This window comes from Equus caballus, chromosome 11, assembly GCF_041296265.1.
Source record: "Equus caballus isolate H_3958 breed thoroughbred chromosome 11, TB-T2T, whole genome shotgun sequence".
Classification (NCBI taxonomy): Eukaryota; Metazoa; Chordata; class Mammalia; order Perissodactyla; family Equidae; genus Equus; species Equus caballus.
The window spans coordinates 25,117,456-25,142,474 of record NC_091694.1 but is presented as its reverse complement, the minus strand read 5'-3'; the positions used below and the strand labels follow the sequence as shown (position 1 = coordinate 25,142,474).

The 25,019-nt window shown below is 44.8% G+C and overlaps 1 protein-coding gene across 4 annotated transcripts in view; it reads right to left on the bottom strand.

Annotated features, from left to right (window-relative positions):
- Window positions 1-19,344, bottom strand: part of B4GALNT2 (beta-1,4-N-acetyl-galactosaminyltransferase 2) — a 66,424-nt gene extending 47,080 nt beyond the window's left edge. For 2 of the 4 annotated variants that reach the window (XM_014741000.3, XM_023652687.2), the window contains exon 1: window positions 7,199-7,357. In XM_014741000.3, coding sequence (XP_014596486.1) covers window positions 7,199-7,212 — 14 coding nt within the window. In that variant the 5' untranslated portion in view covers window positions 7,213-7,357. Of the gene's footprint in view, window positions 1-7,198; window positions 7,364-19,066 lie in introns of those variants that run through there. The other 2 variants (XM_070226259.1, XM_070226260.1) reach the window with 2 other exon arrangements.
- Between the last annotated feature and the right edge of the window lie 5,675 nt (window positions 19,345-25,019).

The following is a 25,019-nucleotide window of genomic DNA, read 5'->3' as shown; positions in this document are numbered from 1 at the left end:
CTGCCCAGCAAGGCTAAACTGAGGGGCAGAAAGGGGCCATTCATGTAGGTACCAACCCACAATACAGAACCATACTGAGCTCAAGATGGTGCAGTGGAGCCCCCTTAGCTGAGAGGGTGGGCTGGGTGGAACGGAGAAACTTACTGGGTGAAGTGGGGGAGTACCATCTCCAGTCCCAGCTTGAGTTTAAAAGTATACATTAAGCATATTGTAATGGATCATTTTACCTTTGCATTTAGGAAAACGTCTCGGGGATAGTATTATAAAGAATTGGTACTATACAGAATGGCTTTAACCAGAGTATGCACACACTAGATGCAATTCTGTAACACACCAGACTTTAACTGTGGTCACACACAGATGAATACTATGGGCTCTTTACAGTTTGCATGTGGGAGAACACGGGACATAGCCTGCCCTTGTAGGATATTTACTCACATAGGATATTTATACAATATGTACACACATATAAACATGTGTTACAGACATGGACAAATTTTGCAAAAATTCTATTTAATTTAGTAAAAATGTACTGAGCACTCATTATGCGCCAGACAATTTTCTAGAACACAAAGATGGGTCAGGAATAGACCCTGTCCTCAAGGAGATCAGTGTGGTTAAAATGACATACACACTTATTCTCTCACTTCTTCTTGGCAAGTGTGAGTATACTTTCCAAGACCCAAGAGAGCTTAAACTACTACTTATTGTTTTAGCAACCATGTTGCTTCCAGAGCTGTCATCTGGCTTGGGTTGAGTGGTAAGTTACAGTTTGACTTTTTCCTAATTTTTTTTTCAATAAGCTTCCAGCTAAAAAATATCCAGACCCTGCAATTAATTTAAATAAAATAAATTGTTGCTTACAGTTTCTTCTATTTTGGCATATTACAGGGAGAATTTTTGATTACGTGGAGTGAAAGACTGCTTAGCATTGAATGTTGAAACTGGACTCAACTCAGCTTGGTTCCGCTTACCAGATACCACACGGTTAAGAAACAGGGAGGAGGCAGAACAAAAAACACAGGAGAAACAAAGATAATATGTCAATGAACTGATGGCACTTTTCATGTCCTAGAGGTAATCCTTGAAGGCAGAACATGAGCTGAGGAACACATTTAATAGAAGCCTATCTCTCTAACCACTTTCTTTGTCTAATGAACTTTCATTTGCTCAACAGACAATGGGTGCTGACTATGCCAGGCACTTTGCTAGACAGCAAGAAATGGAAATAAACCAACTATAGTCCCTTTCTTCAAGGAATACATAAGTTAATAGGGGGAACGACTCATACAAACAAATGTGTACTAGGTGAGAAAGAGAGAGAGCGGATAGAAGGAGAGAGAGAGGATAGAAGGAGAGAGAGAGAAAGACTTTGAAAATTTTTTAAGCGTCCATATACACAGGTAATCCTGATGACCGGTCAGAACTTTTCATCCCTGTATGGTAAACACTAGGATTTTTTAAAAAACCTTGCTCATGGTATTTCATATTAGTCATCTACTCCATTTGGCAAAACAGAGAACGTGTCATAGACCTGGATTCTGGTCAGAGTTCTTCCAGTTTATAGCTGAGTGGCCGAGGGCTACTCACATCATCTCACTGAGCATCTTACCTCATCTGAGAGGAAAGGAGTCTGCCTACTATAGGAAGGTGTTGATAGAAGAAAGCACTTTGCAAATGAGAAGTACTGTAAGGACGACTACTGTCTTCACGAGAAGACCTTTCGGCTAGATGATCTCTCATTTTTCCAGTCACCTGTCTTGTACTTCCAACACAACAAGGGATCTTAACCTAGGTCCATGGATTAGTGGTTGGCTCCCAAGTCTGGAGTACTAGCTAAGATCATTTGTAAAGGGTTGGGTGTATGTGCACATGCGCACTTTCCTAGTTCCACAGATTCTCAAAGGAGTCCACAGCTGCGAAAAAAGCTAAAACCATGGGTCTAGACAGAGTATCTTTTGGGAGGTGCAGAAGGTCCCTTATCTATCTTTGTATCCCAATACCTGTGTCACAGTGTCCTGCACATAGGAGGGGCTCCTAAATTTGATATATTAATAAGTATCAAAATGGATGTGTGTGGGGCCGGCCCCGTGGCCGAGTGGTTAAGTTCGCGTGCTCTGCTTCCTCAGCCCAGGGTTTCGTCAGTTCAAATCCTGGCCATGGACATGGCACCGCTCATCAGGCCATGCTGAGGCAGCATCCCACATGCCACAACTAGAAGGACCCACAACTAAAAATATGTAACTATGTACCAGGGGTCTTTGGGGAGAAAAAGGAAAAGTAAAATCTTAAAAAAAAAGGATATGTGTTATGATGGCAAATATTAACGTTCAAAATGAGTCTGGCTTCATCCTAGGGATGAAGTATTGAATTCTGATGAAGCCTATCATTGGTTGTCAAACAGGAAGAGGTACCAAATTTAGAAGGCCTGATGACTGTACAGTTTTAAGCAACTGATTCCAGAAGTTCATTATTTCTTTGCTTGTGTGTTCAACCAACTTAGGGAAAGTCCTTCCCTCCTCTTTGTTGAACTCACAGATGATTTTATTTGTTTGACTGTGTCAAGGTTGAAGGCTGCTCAGTCATCAAGACTCCTGAAGACTCTTCTCGGAACATGTGGGAAGGATCTGGCGAACATAAGCCCCCTCCAGGACAGACCACAGCTCCAAAGCAGAGGCAACTTCGGGGGAGTAGACCCAAACCTGCTCTGACTAGCTGTTTCTTACAAAAATGGAAATCTGCTAATACAAAACTTTCCTGGACACGACTACCTGAGATTGTAAAGGTTAATTACGTGCCTCGTACTGAAGAACAATCAAAGTAGGTGAGGCGCTCAGCCTGCTAAACTGTATCACAACCACAGGTGAAAGTACAAGGTTGTCCACTGCATCATTATTGCAACACTGAAAAACCAGAAAGCAACCTAAATCCCTATCAATAAGAGACTAGTTAAGAGAATTACCATATGTCCTAACAATAAAATACTAGTAACCCATTCAACAGAATGAGGTGGTTATAATGTCCTGAAGTGGCACTATAACTAGGAGACATTTTTTTAAGTGAAAAGCTCATTGCTTTCTAAAAAGTATTTTATTCTGAAATATTTATAGACTCGTGAGAAATTGCGAAAATAGTAGAGTAAGTACAGTAAGTCCCATGTAGCCTTCACCTAGCTTCCTCCAATGGGACATTTAAAATATGTCTTAAAGAAAAACAAAGTAGGTTGCAAAATGGTATATATGGTAAGATCCTATTTGTGTAAGCATAAAAGTAAGTACATTGAATTGTCAGCACTGGATATCTCTGGGGAACAGGGAGGAGAAAAAAAGAGGAAGAGAGAAATTTACGGCTTTGAATACCTATATCAGAAAACAAGAAAATATGAGAGTCAGCAAGCCAAATATCTACCTCAGAAATTAGAAAAAGGTTGGCAAATTAGGCTCAAATAAAGCAGAAAGAAGGAAATAATAAATATGAGAGCAGAAATTAATGAGATAGGAAATATACACTACAAAGATCCAAAGTCAAAAGTTGTTTTATTTAAAAAAACTAATAAAATTAATAAACTCATTGGCGATACCAAGAAAAAACAAGAGTAGGCACAAATCACCAATGTCAGGAACGTTGGGAGCATCACTTGAACCTTACGGCCATTGAAGAAGTAATAAAAGAACATAAGTGAACAATTTTGTGCCAATAAACTAGAAAATGTAGATGAGACGAGCACCTTCTTACAGAAGAATACAACTTACAACAATTGACACAAAAGCAAAAATAGAAAATTCTGAATAATCCTATCAAGCCAGTTTTTTGTTTTCATTTCATTGCTTATTCTTCCAAAGAACAGGAAAAGAGGGAACACTCTTCAACTTACTTTGTGAAACAGAATAAACATTTTACCAAAACCTGACAAGGAGATGATAAGAAAGAAAAATCACAGGCAACCTCACTCATAAAAATAGATGCAAAAATCCTGTGGCAGCCAGTCTCCAGGGTGGCCCTCGACGCTCTCTGCCTCCGGGAATCACACCTTGGTGGAGCCCCTTCACCCACTGGCCCATGTGACAAACAGCACAGAGCAGAAGAAGCTCCTTCTCACGTTGGTCTGGGTGATCAATATGCAAACAGCATATTGATTAGGTCTGAGATTAGGTAACAAAAGACATCGTGGCTTTCGTTTTGGTGGCACATTCTCTCTCAGATAATTAGCTCTGGGGGAGCCAGCTGCCATATTGTGAATTGCCCAGGGAGAGCCATGTGGAGAGGAACCAAAGTTTCCAGCCGACAGGCATATGAGTGAGCTAGGAAGTGGATCCCTGAGCTCCAGTCAAGGCTTCAACAGATCACAGCTACTTTTCCTTAAAATGCATTATATTAATGTCTGGCAGGTTTATGATTATTATTTTTAACTACTTAATTCATAAATATTTTTAGATTTTCTCAACTTTAATATCTAATATGGTCATAGGAATAGATGCAACCCACATAAACAAAAGCTCTTTGGGAGCTCAATAATTTCTAAGAGTGTAAAGGCTCCTGAGATCAGAAAGACTCAGAAATGCTGGTCTCAGTTCTAAGCAGTGGCTGCAGTTACAGGTAAGTTTTAATAATATATATGATCTTCAGATTAGCACGTTTTATTACTTATTCTTTAATAGAAATTATATTCTACACGGAAGTTAATCTGAAGAACTCACGTGGCTCAGCTAAATAGGTTCCTTTCAAGAGTCAGCTTGCAAACAGAGTAAGTTTATAACATTCAGAATTGTTCAAGCTGGCTTAGGGAGCCATTCGTGTCTCTAACCAGCGTGGTGTTACCCAGTCCTCCACCTAAGCAGTTGATGTGAGAGATGCACTAACAGCACAGAGATTTTAAAGACGGGGAAACCAAGCTTCAGTTACTTCAATTGTCATTAGGTACAACCACTGAGTTTTTTCATTAGTGTTTGAATTTTTAAATAGCAAAACAGCTATTTTTTAGCAAAATAGCAAACTGCCAAGTGTAATATTTTGTTTGGAATTTCAATTAATTAAATTAAATTTTAGTTTAACTTAAGTGTGAATTTTAACCTATACGTAAACTACTTTACCCAATTTGATTATCTTTTAAAATTTTAGTTTATTTTTATTTGTCTTAGAATGAAAGAAGCAATAAAATAATAACTATTTCTGAGTATTGCATGATTATTACTGAAAATAATTCTGTCCTAGGGAGAAGAGGAGTGTTAAAAATGATCAGCTGATGATGTCAAATAGGCTGTCACCACTTCTTCAAGAGGTCAGGACAGTTGTAATACTAGCACCTGGTACGATGCCTAGCACACAGCAGGAAATGTTAGAAAGAAAACATCCCACACAATCAAAAAGCATTGGCTTTAGCCTCAAATGGAGCTGAATTCCAATCTGCTCCTTCCAGTGTATTCCTTGGGCAACTTCCTTCCTCGATTTTCACAACTGTAGAGTGGACATAATTAGAGTACATTCTTTAGAGAGCACTGCTCAGAGCATTACCGGTACAATCGAGAACAGGACCTATACGTAATACACAAGTACTCCATAGTGTATGAAATGAAATGAAATTACCAACTAGCATTTACTGAGTTTATTGCATGGCACTATAACGATCATTTCCTGGATTGATAGGGTGCATTGGGGTGAACCATCTTATCTCAAAGGGACAAAATCAGAAATACCCATTTCGAAATCAAACATTTTTTAGTAAGAAAGGAAACTGAAAAGGCAAAGAAAAGTTTAAAAGAAGAAGGAAGACGGGTCTGGCCCGGTGGCCGAGTGGTTAAGTTCGCGTGCTCCACTGCAGGCTGCCCAGTGTTTCGTTGGTTTGAATCCTGGGCGCGGACATGGCACTGCTCATCAAACCACGCTGAGGCAGCGTCCCACATGCCACAACTAGAAGGACCCACAACGAAGAATATACAACTATGTACCGGGGGGCTTTGGGGAGAAAAAGGAAAAAAATAAAATCTTTAAAAAAAAAAAAAAAAGAAGGAAGAAACCTTAGTTCCCCCAAAGTCACACAGGCCAGCAGCCTTAAGATCTCAGAGATGTAAAGATGGTAAATGACATCCATGAAAACTCAGACCTTTTCTGCATGACTTCAGGTGTCCATACGCGAAGGAAAAGTCAAGTTTGCCGAGGACTTGCCGACTTTAAATTCTTTGGCACCAGTTTCAAGCCTGGTGCCACCCCTTGTTACTCATTAAGGAATGCGGGGTGGGGGTTGGGGAGGATGTTGGAGCTGGAACCTGCTGGAATGAAAGCCTCAGCCAGACCAAGGTGGACGCCAGGGCTGCCCTGCTTCCCCTAGCTACGCCACATCCTCTGTACAACGCACGCTTCATTTTAACGCTTACGAAATATCATCTCACGAACGTCTCCTTGCATTTTCACGAGGTGACTTCCTTGTCAATGTTTCTAATGATTGTTCTAGTTTTGAAAGATACAAAGAAAACAAACTTTGGCGATAAAAAGGCACAAAACGTATTTCTGATCCTTCCACGTAGTTTACAAAAATTAAATTAGACCTCCAAGTCTACTTTCCCCCTGTTAATTATTACGCTACCCCTTAGAGGCTCTTCGGTGTCCAGGACAACATAACCCACGCTCACTCTGCCTTGAGGTCGTGCGTCTGGATCCGAAAACCGACTTTCCAAAATCCCTGATCTTTTTCGGACGTTTCCTGAAGCTGCGGAAAGGACGCAGCCTCACCTCCCCCAGCTGCCCGAAGCCGGCGGCCCCCGCGCGGGGGACCCGCATCCCCAAGGCGCTCGGTCCTGGGCGCAGGAAAGAGGCCCCAGCCCAGGTCAGAACCTTCGGCTTCCAAGCCTCGCGCCCCGAACCCCGCACTCCAAAGACCTCATCTCACGCTCGAGGCCACCACACTACACATTCCTGGCCACGAGAGGCATCCTCCACGTCGAATTTTCCAACTGGAAATCCAGTGTTCCCCGGGGGCGCAGCGTTCAGAAACGAGCAGAGGCTCCCAACAGCGTCACCGTGCGCCGTCCCTTTCCCGCTGCCCCCACCTATGTGGCAGATGGGTTGAACTTAATTTAGAGACCACTTGCCCCCTCCCTGGGCCCTAACGTCCGCGACCCCGCCCCGGCTCCTGGGCGCTCTCCGACGGCGCGCCGGGCTGGCCAAGTTTGACTTCCCACTTCTCTGCTCCAGGGACACTCACCGGCACGAAGTCATCCTTAATCGCGCCGCCTCGCACAGACGGAGCTGGTCGAGCCGGGCAGCCACCCCCGCCGACTGCCAGCCCAGGCACCAACACCAGCAGGTTCTCTGCGAGCAAAGCAGGTGGTGAAGGTCGCCAAAGCTTGGGTCGGTCCCCGCCCACGTCACCGCCAATCCCCGCCCACCTCCTTGGTCTTTCACCGCGCCCAGCTTGGCGCCTTACCCATCCCAGAATCTTTTTTAAAAAAAATAATTTTATTTTTCCCCTTTTTCTCCCCAAAGCCCCCCGGTACATAGTTGTATATTTTTAGTTATGGGTCCTTCTAGCTGTGGCATGTGGGATGCCGCCTCAGCACGGCCTGACGAGCGGTGCCATGTCAGAGCCCAGGATCAGAACCGGAGAAACCCTGGGCCGCTAACGCAGAACATGCGAACTTAACAAGTCGGCCACCGGCCAGCCCCCCCATCCAAGCATCCTTGCCGTTGTTTGCGAATGACCGAATCTCACGGCGAACAAGACCCCCAACTAGTCCACGTCCTGGAGAGCTCGAGAAGATGACAATAATGGCCATTTATTCGTCACAACAGCCCTAAGTGCAGTTATTAGCCCCACTTTTAGGATGGGGAAACTGAGGCAAAGTGGGGTGATTGGGAAGTAGGTGGAGGAGCTGGGATTCCAAGCGCGTCTGGCTGACTCTGAAGCCCGGAGCAAAGCGAGCATTTTCTGTCCCTCTGACGCGGAGCCCCCAAGCCGGCCAGACTCCAGAGTGTCTGTGGTCCGAGGTGACAGGAGGGGGGCCTCTCTGCAGAGGACCGCGTGGATACAGCGTTTCAGCCAAACTTCCGAATGGCCAGGGACTGAGAGAGGCTGCACAGGAGCACGGTCTCGAGCCCCGCACCGCCTGGGAGCGCGCTTCTCTTCTTCCCTGCCCAGGTCGTTGTCACCAGGCTGCCGGAGCCGGTCCTCGCACCGCGCTTGTAACTCGGAGCGCGCCCGGCCCGAGGCCTGAAATCCGGCTCCCATGCGCTTCTCGTCCAGCCTCTGTCTGGGACCTCTTCTCCTTCCGCTCGGTGGGTAATTGGACTTCTCTCTCCACCTTAAAGAACAACGAAATGCCCACGCCCACCTCTAGTCTCCCTCCCAACGCAGCCCCTCGTCTCCTTCCAGGCGAAGCTGTGTCCGTGCGTCCACGAGCCTCACGGCTTTGCCAGCAGCTCACACTTGGGTTCGCCGCGTTCGGCCTCTGCCCCGCCGCCACCCTCTACTTCGCTCCACCCGAACTCTTCTGGCAAAAGAGGCAGGGAGGAAAGCTGAAGAGGTTGCATCCCTCTCACAGAGCTGTGCGGCCACTTAATGCCTCTGTGCCTGGAAGAGTCTGGTGAACCTCCGATGGAATGAGCATTTGCAGGACCGTTTGCATAAGCGGCGAGAGGCGCTGGGCACTGGCTCCCCGTGGCTCAGCTCGAGCGTGATTGTATTGTATTTGACTGTGACCCAACTTAGGTCGCGAACATGATTTTTTTTGAAGTGGACAAAACGGTGGCATGAAAATGCTTGCAAAATGCCCAGTGTTTCTATTGTATACAGTATGCAGTTAATTATATCCTGCTGTGTCCCCAAAAGGCTTTAAGGCAGAGAGACATAAAAAACAAGGTCGTGTAAATAAAAGAGAAAAATGACAATCTATCAAACCAAGTCTGTCGGTAAAGAGGGTAGAAAGAAATGTCAGAGAGGCTACAATCTTGTGCAGGGGAGTCCCAAATTCCTCCTGGAGCTTCTCAGTAGCCAGTGGAAAAAGGAAAGCCAGGTGGAGGGGCGATCTGAAGTAGCAGTTGCAGGTAAGTATTTTCTAGGAACAGCTGCAAAAGGGACGTTATCCTTTCCTGGACCAGACTAATCAGCAAAGGGCTGTGCTTACCATGTGACTCATTGTTTACAAAAGGCTTTCACATCCATTATCCTCCTTAATACAACCCTCCTCACAAAGTCATGAACCTCTTTGAAGTTGTGAAGACCCAGCCTAGGAGATTTCATGACGTGTTCAAACGTTTGTGGCCAGCGACACAGCCAGGACTTGGACCCAGGTGCTCTGTCTCTAAGGCCAGTGATGGCTCCCCTGTACCCCGTGCCTTGCCAGCTCTGTCGAAATGGGAAAGCTCTGCTTGTGCCTTGGAAGTGGGGAACGCGTTTAATTCAACCATAGCTTCTGCCACACAGAAGTGTTATGACCTGTGATTTCAGTTCAGGGTGAATTTTCTGTGATTTTGAGTGTGTCTGCCTGCTCTGAGGGTCATGGGCAGGAAGGGAAAGTTAGCTAAGTGAGGATCGAGTTTTTGAACTTGATCAGCTGGGAGCTCCAATGCCGGCTCCCTACAGCAGAGCCAGGCTGTGGTTCCTGGGGGTCTAGACCCAGAACCAAGCAGAGTGTTGGCTGCTGCCCTGAGGGGTAGGGAAGAAATGGCCCCTCAGCACTACCTGGAACCCTGATGGGTGGCCAGGCCTGTGACATCTCTCTCCAGGCACCATCTGGGGTCAGCCTGAGGGTGTCCTCTCCCAGTAGGTGACCTCAGGCTTTTCCACTGTGGCTGGTTACTGTTTTACACCAGGACAAGACCTCCACTTCTTCCTGGCTGTGGACCCATTTCTGGCTGTCAGTTTGACAAATCAGCAAGTTCTTTTTTTTTTTTTTCTTCAAAGATTGGCACCTGAGCTAACAACTGTTGTCAATCTTCTTTTTTTCCCCTGCTTTTTTCTCCCCAAATCCCCCCAGTACATAGTTGTATATATATATTTTAGTTGTGGATCCCTCTAGTTGTGGCATGTGGGATGCCGCCTCAACATGGCCTAATGAGCGGTGCCATGTCTGCGCCCAGGATGCGAACCCTGGGCCGCCGAAGCGGAGCACACGAACTTAACCACTCGACCATGGGGCCGGCCCCCAGCAAGTTCTTGAGTAACCTGAATTTCCTCTGAGCTTGGCCATTTCAGCGGCTCCCAGTGCCCCATACACCCATCTCTGGCACTGGTGTCGCTGGTCCAAAGGCCAAACTCTTTGTCTTTGACAATCGAGTTCTTGTCTACATGTCCCTTGTGAGAGAAGCTTTGAGTGGCCCACAAGGAACTCAGATGCATCCAGTGGATCCTGGTGCCACACCTGAACTTTCTGAATGAGGTTCTTGGGAGACTGATTAATCCGGCTTTGCATCCTGGTCCAATGAAAACAGTGCTTTTGGCCAAGAGGAGGGGAGCTCAAGGAAGAAGGAAGTCAAATGATTTCTGACACTCTACAAAGTGCTGGTGCCTAATAGCCACTTCTTCGCTCCAGGGGAATGAGACCATGACCTATTCATGTTTCCACTCCCAGAAGTTCACACGGGCCTGCTCAGAGTTGGCACTATTCATTGACTGACTGAATGAATGATTGCCTTGACTGGTTGGATTGTTTCCTCACTAGCCCTTCCTCTTCCCCAAATCCAGTCCTTGCCGATGCTCAATAAATGTATGTTGAAAGATAAAAGAAGACGGGGGACTAGCTGTTCGGAGACCCAAAGGAGTAGGGACAAAACACCCTAGTGTTGGTTTGTAAACTGGCCCCCAAACACGGAGGGCAAGGAGAGACTGAAGAAAGAGGCAGCCCAATACAGTTGAGTAGGTGTCAAGTTAATAAGCAAGGGAACTTATTTACGAGGCTTGTCTCGGGAGGCTGTGAGACAAGCAGATCTCCCCATCCACCCGCCAGGGTCTTAAAGGTTATATATAAGCCTTAACAGGGTTCAATCTCATGTACCATCCAGAGGGTCTCAACACTTTACTCTCTGAAGGCTACATCCTTGGAGCAGCTCCCACTGTGGGAACGATAGAAAGAGTATATATTCCAAAGACAGAGGGGCTGGTGAGGAGCCTCTGATTGCCCGGATCCAGCTTGTGGGTCAACTGGCAGTCTCGTCCTCTTGATTGCCTCCTCCAACACCTGGCTTGCCATAACCTCAAGGAAAAGGGAAGTGATGTAATTTGCTCAAGAATGAGAAGTAAGAGATGGATGTGCAGGGTTAGCCCTTAAGGGGGGAAGTCCTGAAGATGGTGCTAGGAGCTCAGTGAGCCCTGAAATGTGTTCCAACTCTCCCGTGCTAGCCACTCTCCCCCGAAAGACTTCTCCATGTCCCGTGCTTCTTTTGTCTGGCTTTTACTTTCAGTCTCTGGCTAAAAGTCGCTTCCTCAAAGGGGCCTTTTCCAGACCAGAGCAGACTCTTCTTTTGGTATCCTATAGCACCCGGTACTGTGTAGTCACAGTCTCGGTCAGAGTCTGTAGTTGTATATTAACGTGGGTGTGTGTTTGTTTGTTGCCTGTTTTCCACGTTCCCTGGAAAACAGTACCACTTCTGTTTTGCTCTCCATTGTATCCTTAGCATAGAGGCTGGCTCATAGATGATATTCAAGAAATATCTGCTGGAGAAAGGAATGGATGAATTTTATTATACCGTTTGACACTCAGAACACTCTCAGGCCCTCCGTGTTGCATTTGCCTCATTTTCACATGAAGAAAGTGAAACTCAGAGACTTGTGAGAGGACACCGAGGGATTGGAGCCAGGTCTGCTGGATCGAACTCCCTACACCTCCTGTGCTGCCTGAGTGTAGGGGGGTCCAGGTTAATGAGTATGGGAGAGATGCAGAGGAGACAGAGAGAAAGTCGGGAAGGACCAGGGCCAAGTCTGGAAGAGCGAAGCAAGGATGGAAGTTGAGGGTGCTGCCCTGCTGGCTTCAGCCTGACCCTGGTGGTCACGAAGTACATCATTTACATGGACCAAGGCAAAAGGAACACAGACTCGAGAGGATGAAGACTTCTTCTCAATTGTCTTCTAAGTCGTCTAGATAGCTTCAAGAGGCAGTATGGTGCACTGCTTAAAAGATAAACTCCAGAGCCTGGCTCTGCTCCTGCCTGTTGCCTCTGCGACCTTGGCTCCAGAAGGAAACCCAGGAATCAGATTCACACCCAACCCATGGCCTGGAACCAAGGCCAGCTGACCAGCAGTCTATAGCAGAGTCATTCGGCTGAGCCCGGACTAGATCCACTGAACCATAGTTGATTCTGTACCCAAGATCTTGAGAATAAATCCTTGTTGTATGCACTGTTGGGATGGTTTGCTATATACTATTGTGGCAAAAGCCAACTAAGACATATTTCTATTAATAAATCCAGTGAATTTTAATTCTAAGTTTCACGGGAAACTTTGATTAATATTTAAACTTCCTCAAACAATTACGTGCATCGGTCAATGTCAACCTCACAGGCGGAAACATATGGCTCACTCAAAAGGGCTTAACTGAAGGGAGCCTGAATAAGGAACTATTTACAGAGATGTGGGTAGGATTAAGGAAACCAAAATGGGATGGTGAAGCCCTCGGCAACTAGCAATGGCCAGAAGATGTTACCACCTTAGGCTGAAGGGCAAGGGGTGGGAAGAGGGATATCTGAAACCATCAAGAGCTGTGGCCTTAGATGGAGGAGCCACAGCCACTGCCCAACCACAGGGAGGGAGCTGGGGAGTAAATACAGTAGTCTCTCCTTATCCACAGGGGAATGCATCCCAAGCCCCCCAGTGGATGCCTAAAACCACGGATAGTGCCAACCCCTGTATATACTATGTTTTTTCCTATACCTACATACCTATGATGAAGTTTAATTTACAAAGTAGGCACAGGAAGAGATTAACAACAATAACATGTCTTTGGCTTATCTGAATTGCCAGCATCACTACTCTTGCACTTTGGCATCATTATTAAGTAAAATAAGGGTTACTTGAACACGAGCACTGCGATATTGCGACAGTCAATCTGATAACTAAGGTGGCTACAGAGTGACCAACAGGTGGGTAGTGTATAGTGTGGATATGCTGGACAAAGGGATGATTCATGTCCTGGATGGGATGTAGCAGAAGGTGCCAGATTTCATCACACTACTCAGAATGGCGTGCAATTTAAAACTTTTGAATTGCTTATTTCTGGAATTTTCCATTTAATATTTTCAGACTGCAGTTGACGATGGGTAACTAAAATCATGGAAAGCAAAATCTCGGATAAGAAGGGACTACTGTACTCTGATCTCTTTCTTCCTCCACTCTCTAATTTCCTGCTCGTTGTTCCCATTGACTGAATTCAACTGGAAGCAGGAGGACAAGGGAGCATGAGTCCTACAGACTACAGATGTCTTCCCGGAGTACAGGACAAGGCAGAGAAGGGTGGAGGATAGGTCTGGAGGAACAGAGAATAACTAGCACACAGCCTCATTCACAACTGGATCAGTCAACAATTGGTAATAGCTATTGAGAAACACCCCCCAAATCTTAGCGGCTTAACACAGTAAACGTTTATTGCTTGCTCATGTAAAGACCACAGTAGGGGCCGGCCCAGGGGCCAAGTGGTTGAGTCCGCAGACTCTGCTTCGGCAGCCCAGGGTTTCCCTGGTTTGGATCCTGGACGCCGACATGGCACTGCTCGTCAGGCATGCTGAGGCAGTGTCCCACATGCCACATCCAGAGGACCCACAACTAGAACATACAGCTACGTACTGGGGGGCTTTGGGGGGAAGAAGAAGGGAAAAAAAGATTGGCAACAGATGTTAGCACAGGTGCCAATAGAAAAAAATAGCATTAAAAATAAAATGAAGACCACAGTAGATGTTCCTGGTTAGGTTGTTCTCTTGAGTGACTCTCCTCCAAAGGATGATTAAGGGACTCAGGCTCTTTCCATCTTGTAAACCCTTCATCCTCAACACGTGACCTTTAATGTCATCACTCAATAGAAAGAAGCTCATGGGAAAGGCACGGCAGATACCTAACCTCCTCGGTTTAGAGAGGATATATAGCTTCTATTCCCTTCCACTGGCCACAGCTAGTCACTAGGCACACTCAAGTGCAGAGGGCCTGGGAATGTAGTCCCAGGTTGTACAGCCAGTTCCTGGCACCGACCCTAGCAACAAGTCTCAGAGGACTTCCCACTGTGCAAGGGTGGTCAGACAGCCTTCTTTTCCACAACAATCTTAGTGCATTAAATTCCTTAAAACATTTCTAGTTGCATTTTTTTTTAAGATTGGCACCTGAGCTAACACCTGTTGCCAATCTTCTTTTCTTTTTTTCTTCTCCCCAAAGCCCCCCAGTGCATAGTTGTATATTCTAGTGATGGGTCCTTCTGGTTGTGGCATGTGGAACGCCACCCCAGCATGGCCTGACTAGCAGTACTAGGTCCGCACCCAGGATCTGAACCAGCAAAAACCTGGACTGCCAAAGTGGAGCGCGCGAACTTAACCACTCTGCCCCAGGACCGGCCCCTCTAGTTGCATTCTTAAGGGTAATATATTCATATTCATTGTTTTCTCTTTTTTAAGTACTTCACTTTTCTGACCTGATGAACAAAACTTCTCCGAGTACTTTAACCACCCAGGAAAACCTAATCAATTAAATTGATAAAACATAGTAAATCTCAAGTTCTCTAAAACCATTCCATCACTATTTATAAACTTAGTACATCTCATACATTTCTCTTTGAGTATCACAAGTCTAGAATCTATTACCCAAAAGATTACTAACACACAAATTATTCCTGAATATGACATAAAAGTACTACGGGTTTGACTTATTTTATCATCTCTTTATTTAGCTCTGAAGGATCCAGGGGTTAAAATAAATTGCATTACTAAGAAAACAATTTCACTGTACCCAGAAATAACTAGGGTTACCATCTCAGCAGGCCGAGCTGTTTATGAGCTGGGTATTTTTTTACTGGGATGCAAGACTTGACTCTTCATGATTTAAACAAATGCTCGGCTAGCTGGGACTTGCAAATCTGTATCCTATAATTGGGGAATTCTCAAAGGACCAATCTCTTTGAGTCCATGAGGTACCATTATCTAATTCTTTCATTAAATTTGAGAATACTGAAGGCTTTACCCTCTCCAAGATTGCATCTAATTTCCTCACTGCTTGGATGGATTTTGATTTTCTTTCATTTTTGGAGGGATCAGTAAGTTAAAGTAGTAAGTCGGGTAAGAGCATAGACTCTAGAACAGACTGCCTGGGTCAAATTCTGTTCTATTTCGTAGCTGTGTGACCTTAGGGAAATCCCTTAATTTCTCTGTGCTTCAGTTGCTTCATCTGTAAAATGATGATGATAATAGGACCTAGCTCACCAAACTGTTGCAAATATTAAAAGAGTTAATACAAGTTAAGCAATTAGAACAGTGCTTATCACGTGAGTAAATACTAACAACTTGTATATACTTATTTAATAACATTTTTAAGACTCTTTGCTATTATTAGGGCCATGGAGCTGATTCCGACTCCTAGCGACCCTGTGGACAGCAGAGCAGAACCCTACCTGGTCTTTTTGCACCATCCTCTCGCCTTCCAGTACTGTATCAGACAAAGATCCACTTCTATTCATAGGGTTTTTGTGGTCAATTTTTTCAGAACTGTGTGGCCAGGGCCTTCTTAGTCTGTCTAGTCTGGAAGCTTCATTGAAACCTGTCTACCATGGGTGACCCAGCTGGTATTTAAAATACCAGTGGCATAGCTTTCAGTATCACAGCAACACGCAGCCACCACAATATGACAACCAAGAAATGGATGATGTGGTTCCCTGTCTGGGAAACGAACCTGGGGCATGGCAGTGAGAGCACTGAATCATAATCACTAGAGCACCCGGACTGGCTTTTTAAGACTCTAAAGTCTCTTTAATGCTATTTCATTCGCTCCTTCACACCTCTATTCATTCCGCCATAATGTCTTTACATTCTGTATTCTGTGCACATTGTCCCTCTCTCTCTAGGCATAAACGCACCTGAATGTACCCGAATCTCCTCCAAGGCTTTGCTTGACATTACAGACACACAGAAAAAGCGTCTCCCCAGGGCGAGATGAGACAAATGGCTTGCACAGCAGAGAACAAGATCTCAGTGGCCCTGATCTCAAAAACATCATGCTAGACTTTCCTACTAATACTCATTTCTAGAGTAAAGGAGGAATGAGATTTTCCTCAGAGGCAAAGAAAGACCAAGGTAGGGAGATGGCTTCCAGGATTCCCACAACGTCATTTTCCTCTTGAAAGCAAACACCACCAGATCAGATTGGATCAGAGTGCCTGGAGTTGTTTGGAATCTGCTGGGGGATTTATGTGTCAACTTGACTGGACTGTGGAATACCCAGATATTTGGTTAAACATTATTCTCTGCGTGTCTGTGAGGGTGTTTCTGGGTGAGATTAACATTTGCATGCATAGACTGAGAAAAGCAGATTGCTCTCCCCAATGTGGATGGGCCTCATCCAATGTGTTGAAGGCCTGAATAGAACAAAGAGACTGAGTGAGAGGATTTCCTCTCTCTGACCAACTGTCTTCGAGCTCGGACACTGGTCTTCTCCTGCCTTCAGACTCAGACTCAGCCTGGAACTCACACCATCTGCTCTCCTGGTTCTCAGGCTCTCAGACTTGGACTGGAACTATCCCATCAGCTCCCCTGGGTCTCAGCTTGCCATCTGCAGGTCTTGGGACTTCTCAGTCTCCATAATCACAGGAGCCAATGCCTTATAATGAATCAGTCTACCTGTCTATCTATCTATCTATCTATTTTTATCTATCTATCTAGATAGATGCAGATACCCTGTTGGTCAGTTGGTTCTGTTTGTCTGGAGAACCCTGACTACTACAGAATCCTAGCTTGGAATACCCACTCTTAGGAAAGAGATTTGAAACATCAGGATCCCAACAGTGCTCCTCTCTCTGCACCAGACTCTTCCACGTGCCTTGGCCTGGGGCTGGGGCTGGAAAGGAGCTTAGGGGAAGCGTGCTGGGGACCTCAGGTAAGAGAGACATGTAAGAGGAGAAGCCTCTGCCCCACTTTCCTCATTTGGGGAGCTGCTGCCTTAGTCTTTCCACCATGAAGAGAAACACTAGGAAGGACAGTGGAGGAGGAAAACAGTATGAGCTTGGGTGCTCAGTGACCCTGGAGAGTCACTGAAAACTCTGAGGAGCAGGCTTCTCTGGCTTCTGGTAAAGCAGTGACCAATGGCCCTGCTGCATAAGCCATTTTAGTCAGGTGTTAATTGTGGCTGAAAAGAAAATCATAGTCTTAATCTTGACATGACTCTAGAGTTTGCCCAACTCTTAGATTTACATCTATGGATGACACACTAGACATGTAGTAAAGGACAAAGAGACATTTATGAGACTCCACAGTTGCCAGTTGGGGTTATCAGCATCAGCAGAATGGGGGTGACAGAACCCTAAACCAAGATGCAACAGACTTGATTCTGACTGGATCTCCAGCTGTGCCTTTCTCTGTGTGTCCTTGAGAAGGTCACTTTACCTCTCTGGGTCTCAATTTCTACTCTCTTCTCTTGCCACATTCTTTCTCTATAACATGTAGAGACTCTTAAAGTCTCCACCTTCTCCTCCTACCAGCACCCAGAATTAGGATGAAAATAAGAATAAATGTTAATTTACATATTTATGACATTTTGCCGACGATTCAAAGAGGAGAAGTGTAGCTAATATACTAGATGACAGAAATGAGACCAAAGGAAACTTGGCTCTATCTAGTAATACCTGAGCCTATTCTGATGAAATTTGCAGGTATAAATGTCCAGAGGGGCACTCAGATCCAAAACGCTGATGCTCCATTACAGGAAAAGGGGCTCGGAATATACCCACACCAGCTGTAAAAAAAGATGGGGCATTGATGTCAACTCTAAGTTCATTGTGAGTCAAGAGTGGGACCCAGTGTGGTCCCTCCTACTACATGTAGTGCAAACCTCAACTGTTCCCTGGGTCCCTCCCTGCCCTTTCTCAGGGCCCCGCCCTATCAATTGCCTCTTCTGTCTCCTGTATCTTCAATTTCTCCCTCTCTACCAGACCCTTACAGGCAACATTTAAACACGTCATGCCTCTCTCATTAAAAAAGAAAAATCCTGGGATCCTGACCAAGATGGCGGCGTGAGTAGTCTTCTCTGTCTCTCCCCCTTCGAATCTACAACTATTTGGACATTCATCGCTTAACAAAGGATATCCATATAGTATCTCAGGACGCCTGAGAGACCCATGCTGCTATACATCAGAAGGCAGACAGACTTCCCCCCAGGAGGAGGTGGAGATAAGTGAAAACTCTCCGACCCCGACCCCCAAACAGCCTAGTACCTGCAAGCGGCTTTCTTCCAGCGGAGGCCCCCAGAACATCGCCACACACCAAGGGCAGGAGGGTGCGCACACCAGAGGAGCAATGGTGGAAACAGGTGACCACAGCCCTACCTAAGCCCCCCCCGATTACACCTAAGCCCTGGGGGAAACTCCAGAGTCCCATACCGGAGGCGACAGGGAAAACCTCTACTCGCCATTAGTGGAGAGGCTCCGCCCAGCATCCACAACGCCGGGAGGCTCCCGGAGAGAATCTCAAACGGGGCAGCAGCCTGCCAGCTGCCGCCGCTGGTCTCACGGACTGTGGTAGTCGCCCTGTCAGGGGCATGGAGATCTCCTGGGAGAGGACTGGGGCTGGGTGGAGTTCCAGCTGCCAGCTCCACAGCCCAGGGGGAAACTCCAGGCTTCCGTCCTGGCAGCAGGCAAAGCCTCTGCCTGTCATTAGCAGAGAGGCCCTTCCCAGCATCCACAACACCGGGAGGCTCCCAGAGAGAATCCCAAATGGGGCAGCAGCCCACCAGCTGCCGCCGCCGGTCCCACAGACTGCAGCTGTCGCCCGGTTGGGGTACAGGGCTACCGGAGATCTCCTGGGAGAGGACTGGGGCTGGGTGGAGTTCCAGCGGCCGGCTCCGTGGCCCAGGGGGGAACTCCAAAATCCCGTTTTGGCAGCAGGCGAAGCCTCTACTCACCATTAGCAGAGAGGCCCCGCCCAGCATCCAGAACGCCAGGAGGCTCCCAGAGAGAAACCCGAATGGGGCAGCAGCCCGCCAGCTGCCGCTGCTGGTCTCACAGACTGCGGCTGTTGCCCAGTCGGGGCACAGGGCTACCGGAGATCTCCTGGGAGAGGACTGGGGCTGGGTGGAGTTCCAGTGGCTGGCTCTGCAGCCCAGGGGGAAACTCTGGGTCCCGTTCTGGCAGCAGGGAAAGCTTCTACTTGCCATTAGTGGAGAGGCTCCTCCCAGTATTCAGAATGCTGGGAGGGTCCCAAAGAGGAGAATCCCAGGCAGAGCAGCAGCCAGCCAGCCACCACTGAACTCATAGTCTCCGGCTGTCCCCCTGACAGGGCAAGGGGCCCCCCGAGATCCTGGGGGAGAGGACTGGGGCTGGGTGGAGTTCCAGCTGCCCGGTTCCATGGCCCAGGGGGAAACTCTACAGTCTTACAGCAGGCTCAGCGAAAGCCTCTGCACAGCACTAGTAGAGAGCACCCACCCGGCAACCACAAGGCTGGAAGACCCTGGGACAAAAGTAGCATAGCTAGGTGAGCTAACCACAGACTGCAGAAGATGTCCATAGCTCTGCTGTGACCTATAGTGGACAAGTGAGATTTTGTGGGTGTCGACAGTGACAGAGCTGCAAATATAGGTGATCCTGCCCCTGGCCGCTGGGAAAGCCCATAACACCGCTGCAGACCCTAAGGAGGGAGCACGTCTAGGTGGTCTGCAACAGTAGGCATCAGCAGCCTGAAGCCCCCTTGTGACTGCCCCCACAGCTGAAGAGGAACCCCACAGGACCACTGTGACTACGAGGAGGGGGCCAGGCATAGTTAGCAACAGCTGATAGGGTTCCTGGTGGGTACAGTATAAACAGCTGTTCCCCCACCACACCAGCAGAAACAAGTGGAAGCAGTAACTAAACTCTATCTCTATGCAGAGGCACAAATCTACACCATCAAACAATATGAAAAAATATATTAAATCTCCAGAACAGAAGGAAAATGACAAATACCCAGAAAACAACCCCAAAGACAATGAAATATATAACCTAAATGATGATGACTTCAAAACAGCCATCATTAAAAAACTCAATGAGTTAAGAGAGAATTCAGATAGACAACTCAACGAGTTCAGGAGCTATGTCACAAAAGAGTTTGATACTATAAAGAAGAACCAAAGAGAAATACTGGAAGTGAAGAACACAATAGAGGAGATTAAGAAAAATCTAGACGCACTGAACAGTAGGGCCGATAATATGGAGGACAGAATTAGCAATTTGGAAGATAGGAATATAGAAATGCTGAAGGCAGAGGAGGACAGAGAACTAAGACTAAAAAGAAATGAAGAAACTCTCCGAGAATTATCTGACTCAATTAGGAGATGCAACGTAAGGATTATGGGTATACCAGAGGGAGAAGAGAAGGAGAAAGGAGTAGAAAGCCTGTTCAAAGAAATAATGGCTGAGAACTTCCCAAATCTGGGGAGAGAGATGGAACTTCATGTGACAGAAGCCAATAGATCTCCAAACTTTATCAATGCAAGAAGACTAACCCCAAGGCATATAGTAGTGAAGCTAGCAAAAGTCAATGACAAGGAGAAAATACTAAGGGCAGCTAGGCAGAAGAAAATAACCTACAAAGGAACCCCCATAAGGCTATCAGCAGATTTCTCAGCAGAAACTTTACAGGCTAGAAGAGAGTGGAATGATATATTCAAAACTCTGAAGGACAAAAACCTGCAGCCAAGAATACTCTACCCAGTGAAATATCCTTCAAATACGATGGAGAACTAAAAACTTTCACAGATAAACAAAAATTAAGGGAGTTCATTGCCACAAAACCTCCTCTTCAAGAAATGCTCAGGAAAACCCTCATACCTGAAAAATCAAACAAAGGAAAGGGGCTACAAAACCAAGAGCAAATGAGATAAGTAGAAGGACAATAACAGAAAGTAGCAGCTCTCCATCAGAACAGGTTAGCAAAAGTTAAATAAAACATTAAAGATAAAGGAAGGGAAACACCAAGAATAAATATAACCCTGTCATTTTAACCACAAACTCACAACACAAGAAAGAAGGAAAAAAAAAACCCAAAACCTGACAATAACAGCCTAGAAGGGGAAGAGAAAAGGGATAGAAGGTTTTAATTTAAGGAAATAAGAGGCTATCAGAAAATGGACTATCTCATCTATGAGATGTTTTATACTAACCATATGGTAACCACTAAACAGATAACAAGAATAAAGACACAAATTACAAATAAGAAGACACCCAATACAGAAATTTACATACCTGAATTAATAATCCGAAAACCATGGGACGAGAAACAAAGGAAATGCAAGACAACCGGAAAACAAGATATAAAATGGCAGCGGTAGGCCCCCACATTTCAATAATCACTCTAAATATAAATGGATTGAACTCTCCAATCAAAAGACACAGAGTGGCAGGATGGATCAAAGAACAAGACCCAACAAAATGCTGCCTCCAGGAAACATACCTCAGCCCCAAAGACAAACACAGATTCAGAGTGAAGGGATGGAAGACAATACTCTAAGCTAATAACGAACAAAAGAAAGCAGGTGTCGCTATACTAATATCAGACAAAGTAGACTTCAAAGCAAAACAGATAAAGAAAGACAAAGAGGGACAGTATATAATGATAAAAGGGACACTCCACCAAGATGACATAACACTTATAAATATATACGCACCCAACACAAGAGCACCAAAATTTGTAAAGCAACTCTTAACAGAACTATAAGGAGACATCAACAACAATACAATAATAGTAGGGGACCTCAACACCCCATTAACACCAATGGATAGATCATCCAGACAGAAAACCAACAAGGAAATTATAGAATTAAATGAAAAATTAGACCAGATGGACTTAATAAATATATAGAGAGCCCTTCATCCAAAAACAGCAGGTTACACATTCTTCTCAAGTGCGCATGGAACATTCTCAAGGATAGACCATATCTTGGGAAACAAAGCAAGCATCAATAAATACAAGAGAGTTGAAATAATATCAAGCATCTTTTCTTATCATAATGCTGTGAAACTAGAAATCAACTACAAGAATAAAGCCGGGAAAGGTGCAAAAATGTGGAGACTAAGCAACACGCTACTGAACAAATAATGGATTATTGAAGAAATTAAAGAAGAAATCAAATATTATCTGGAGACAAATGAAAATGAAAACACGCCATACCAACTCATTTGGGACGCAGCAAAAGCAGTCCTAAGAGGGAAATTCATTGCAATACAGGCTCACCTCACTAAACAAGAAAAATCTCACATAAGCAACCTCAAACAACACCAAACAGAATTAGAAAAAGAAGAGCAAACAAAGCCCAAAGTCAGTAGAAGGAGGGAAATAATAAAAATTAGAACAGAAATAAACGATATTGAAACAAAAAAGACAGTAGAAAGGATCAATGAAACAAAGAGTTGGTTCTTTGAAAAAATTAACAAAATCGACAAACCCTTAGCCAGACTCACTAAGAAAAGAAGAGAGAAATCTCAAATAAATAAAATTAGGAATGAGAGAGGAGAAATCTCAACGGATTCCAAAGAAACACAAGGGATCATAAGAGAATACTATGAAAAACTATATGCCAACAAATTGAACAACCTAGAAGAAATTGACAAATTCCTAGACTCTCACAACCTCCCCAAACTGAATCAGGAAGAAATAGAGAATCTGAATAGACCAATCACAAGTAAAGAAATAGAAACAGTAATCAAAAACCTCCCCAAAAATAAGAGTCCGGGACCAGACGGCTTCTCTGGAGAATTCTACCAAACATTCAAAGAAGATTTAATACCTATCCTTCTCAAACTATTCTAGAAAATTGAGGAAGATGGAGCACTCCCTAACACATTCTATGAAGCCAACATCACTCTGATCCCCAAACCTGACAAGGACAACACAAAGAAGGAAAACTACAGGCCAATATCACTGATGAACATAGATGCAAAAATCCTCAACAAAATTCTGGCAAACCAAACACAGCAATACATCAAAAAGGTTATACACCATGATCAAGTGGGATTTATACCAAGGACACAGGGATGGTTCAACATCCACAAGTCAATCAATGTGATACACTCCATCAACAAAATGAGAAACAAAAACCACATGATCATCTCAACAGATGCAGAGAAAGCATTCGACAAGATCCAACATCCATTTATGATAAAAACCCTCAATAAAATGGGTATAGAAGGAAAGTATCTCAACATAATAAAGGCCATATATGACAAACCCACAGCCAATATCATACTCAACGGACAAAAACTGAAAGCCATCCCTCTGAGAACCGGAGCAAGACAAGGGTGCCCACTTTCACCACTCCTATTCAACATAGTACTGGAGGTGTTGGCCAGAGCAATTCGGCAGGAAAAAGAAAGAAAAGGAATCCAAATAGGCAATGAAGAAGTAAAACTCTCACTGTTTGCAGACGACATGATCTTGTGTATAGAAAACCCCAAAGAATCCATAGGAAAACTATTAGAAACAATCAACAGCTACAGCAAAGTTGCAGGGTATAAAATCTACATACATAAATCAGTAGCATTTCTATACACTAACAATAAACTAACAGGAAAAGAACTCAAGAACTCAATCCCATTCACAATTGCAATGAAAGGAATAAAATACCTGGGGATAAATTTAACCAAGGAAGTGAAAGATCTATACAACGAAAACTACAAGACTTTCTTGAAAGAAATTCATGACGACATAAAAAGATGGAAAGACATTCCATGCACATGGATTGGAAGAATAAACATAGTTAAAATGTCCATACTACCTAAAGCAATCTACAGATTCAACGCTATCCCAATCAGAATCCCAATGACATTCTTCACAGAAATAGAACAAAGAATCCTAAAATTCATATGGGGCAAGAAAAGACCCCGAATTGCTAAAGCAACCCTGAGTAAGAAAAACAAAGCCGGAGGCATCACAATCCCTGATTTCAAAACATACTACAAAGCTACAGTGATCAAAACAGCATGGTACTGGTACAAAAACAGATGCACAGATCAATGGAACAGAATGAAAGCCCAGAAATAAAACCACACATCCATGGACAGCTAATCTTCGACAAAGGAGCTGAGGGCATACAATGGAGAAAAGAAAGTCTCTTTAACAAATGGTGCTGGGAAAACTGGACAGCCACATGTAAAAGATTGAAAATTGACCATTCTTTTTCACCATTCACAAAAATAAACTCAAAATGGATCAAAGGCCTAAAGATTAGGCCGGAAACAATAAGTCTTCTAGAAGAGAATATAGGCAGTACACTCTTTGACATCAGTTTCAAAAGAATCGTTTCGGACACCATAACTCCTCAGATGAGGGAAACAATAGAAGAATAAACAAACGGGACTTCATCAGACTAAAGAGCTTCTTCAAGGCAAGGGAAAACAGGATTGAAACAAAAAAATAGCCCACTAATTGGGAAAAAATATTTACAAGCTACTTATCCGACACAGGGTTAATCTCCATACTATATAAAGAACTCACACAGCTTAACAACAAAAAAACAAACAACCTGATCAAAAAATGGGCAGAGGACATGAACAGACATTTCTCCAAAGAAGATATAAGGATGGCCAATAGACACATGAAAATATGCTCATCATCACTAATCATTAGGGAAATGCAAATCAAAACTACACTAAGATATCACCTTACACCCGTTAGATTGGCAAAAATATCCAAAACCAAGAGTGACAAATGTTGGAGAGGTTGTGGAGAAAAAGGAATCCTCATACACTGTTGGTGGGAATGCAAACTGGTGCAGCCACTATGGAAAACAGTATGGAGATTTCTCAAAAAGTTAAAAATAGAAATACCTTATGACCCAGCCATCCCACTACTGTGTATCTATCCTAAGAACCTGAAATCAGCAATTC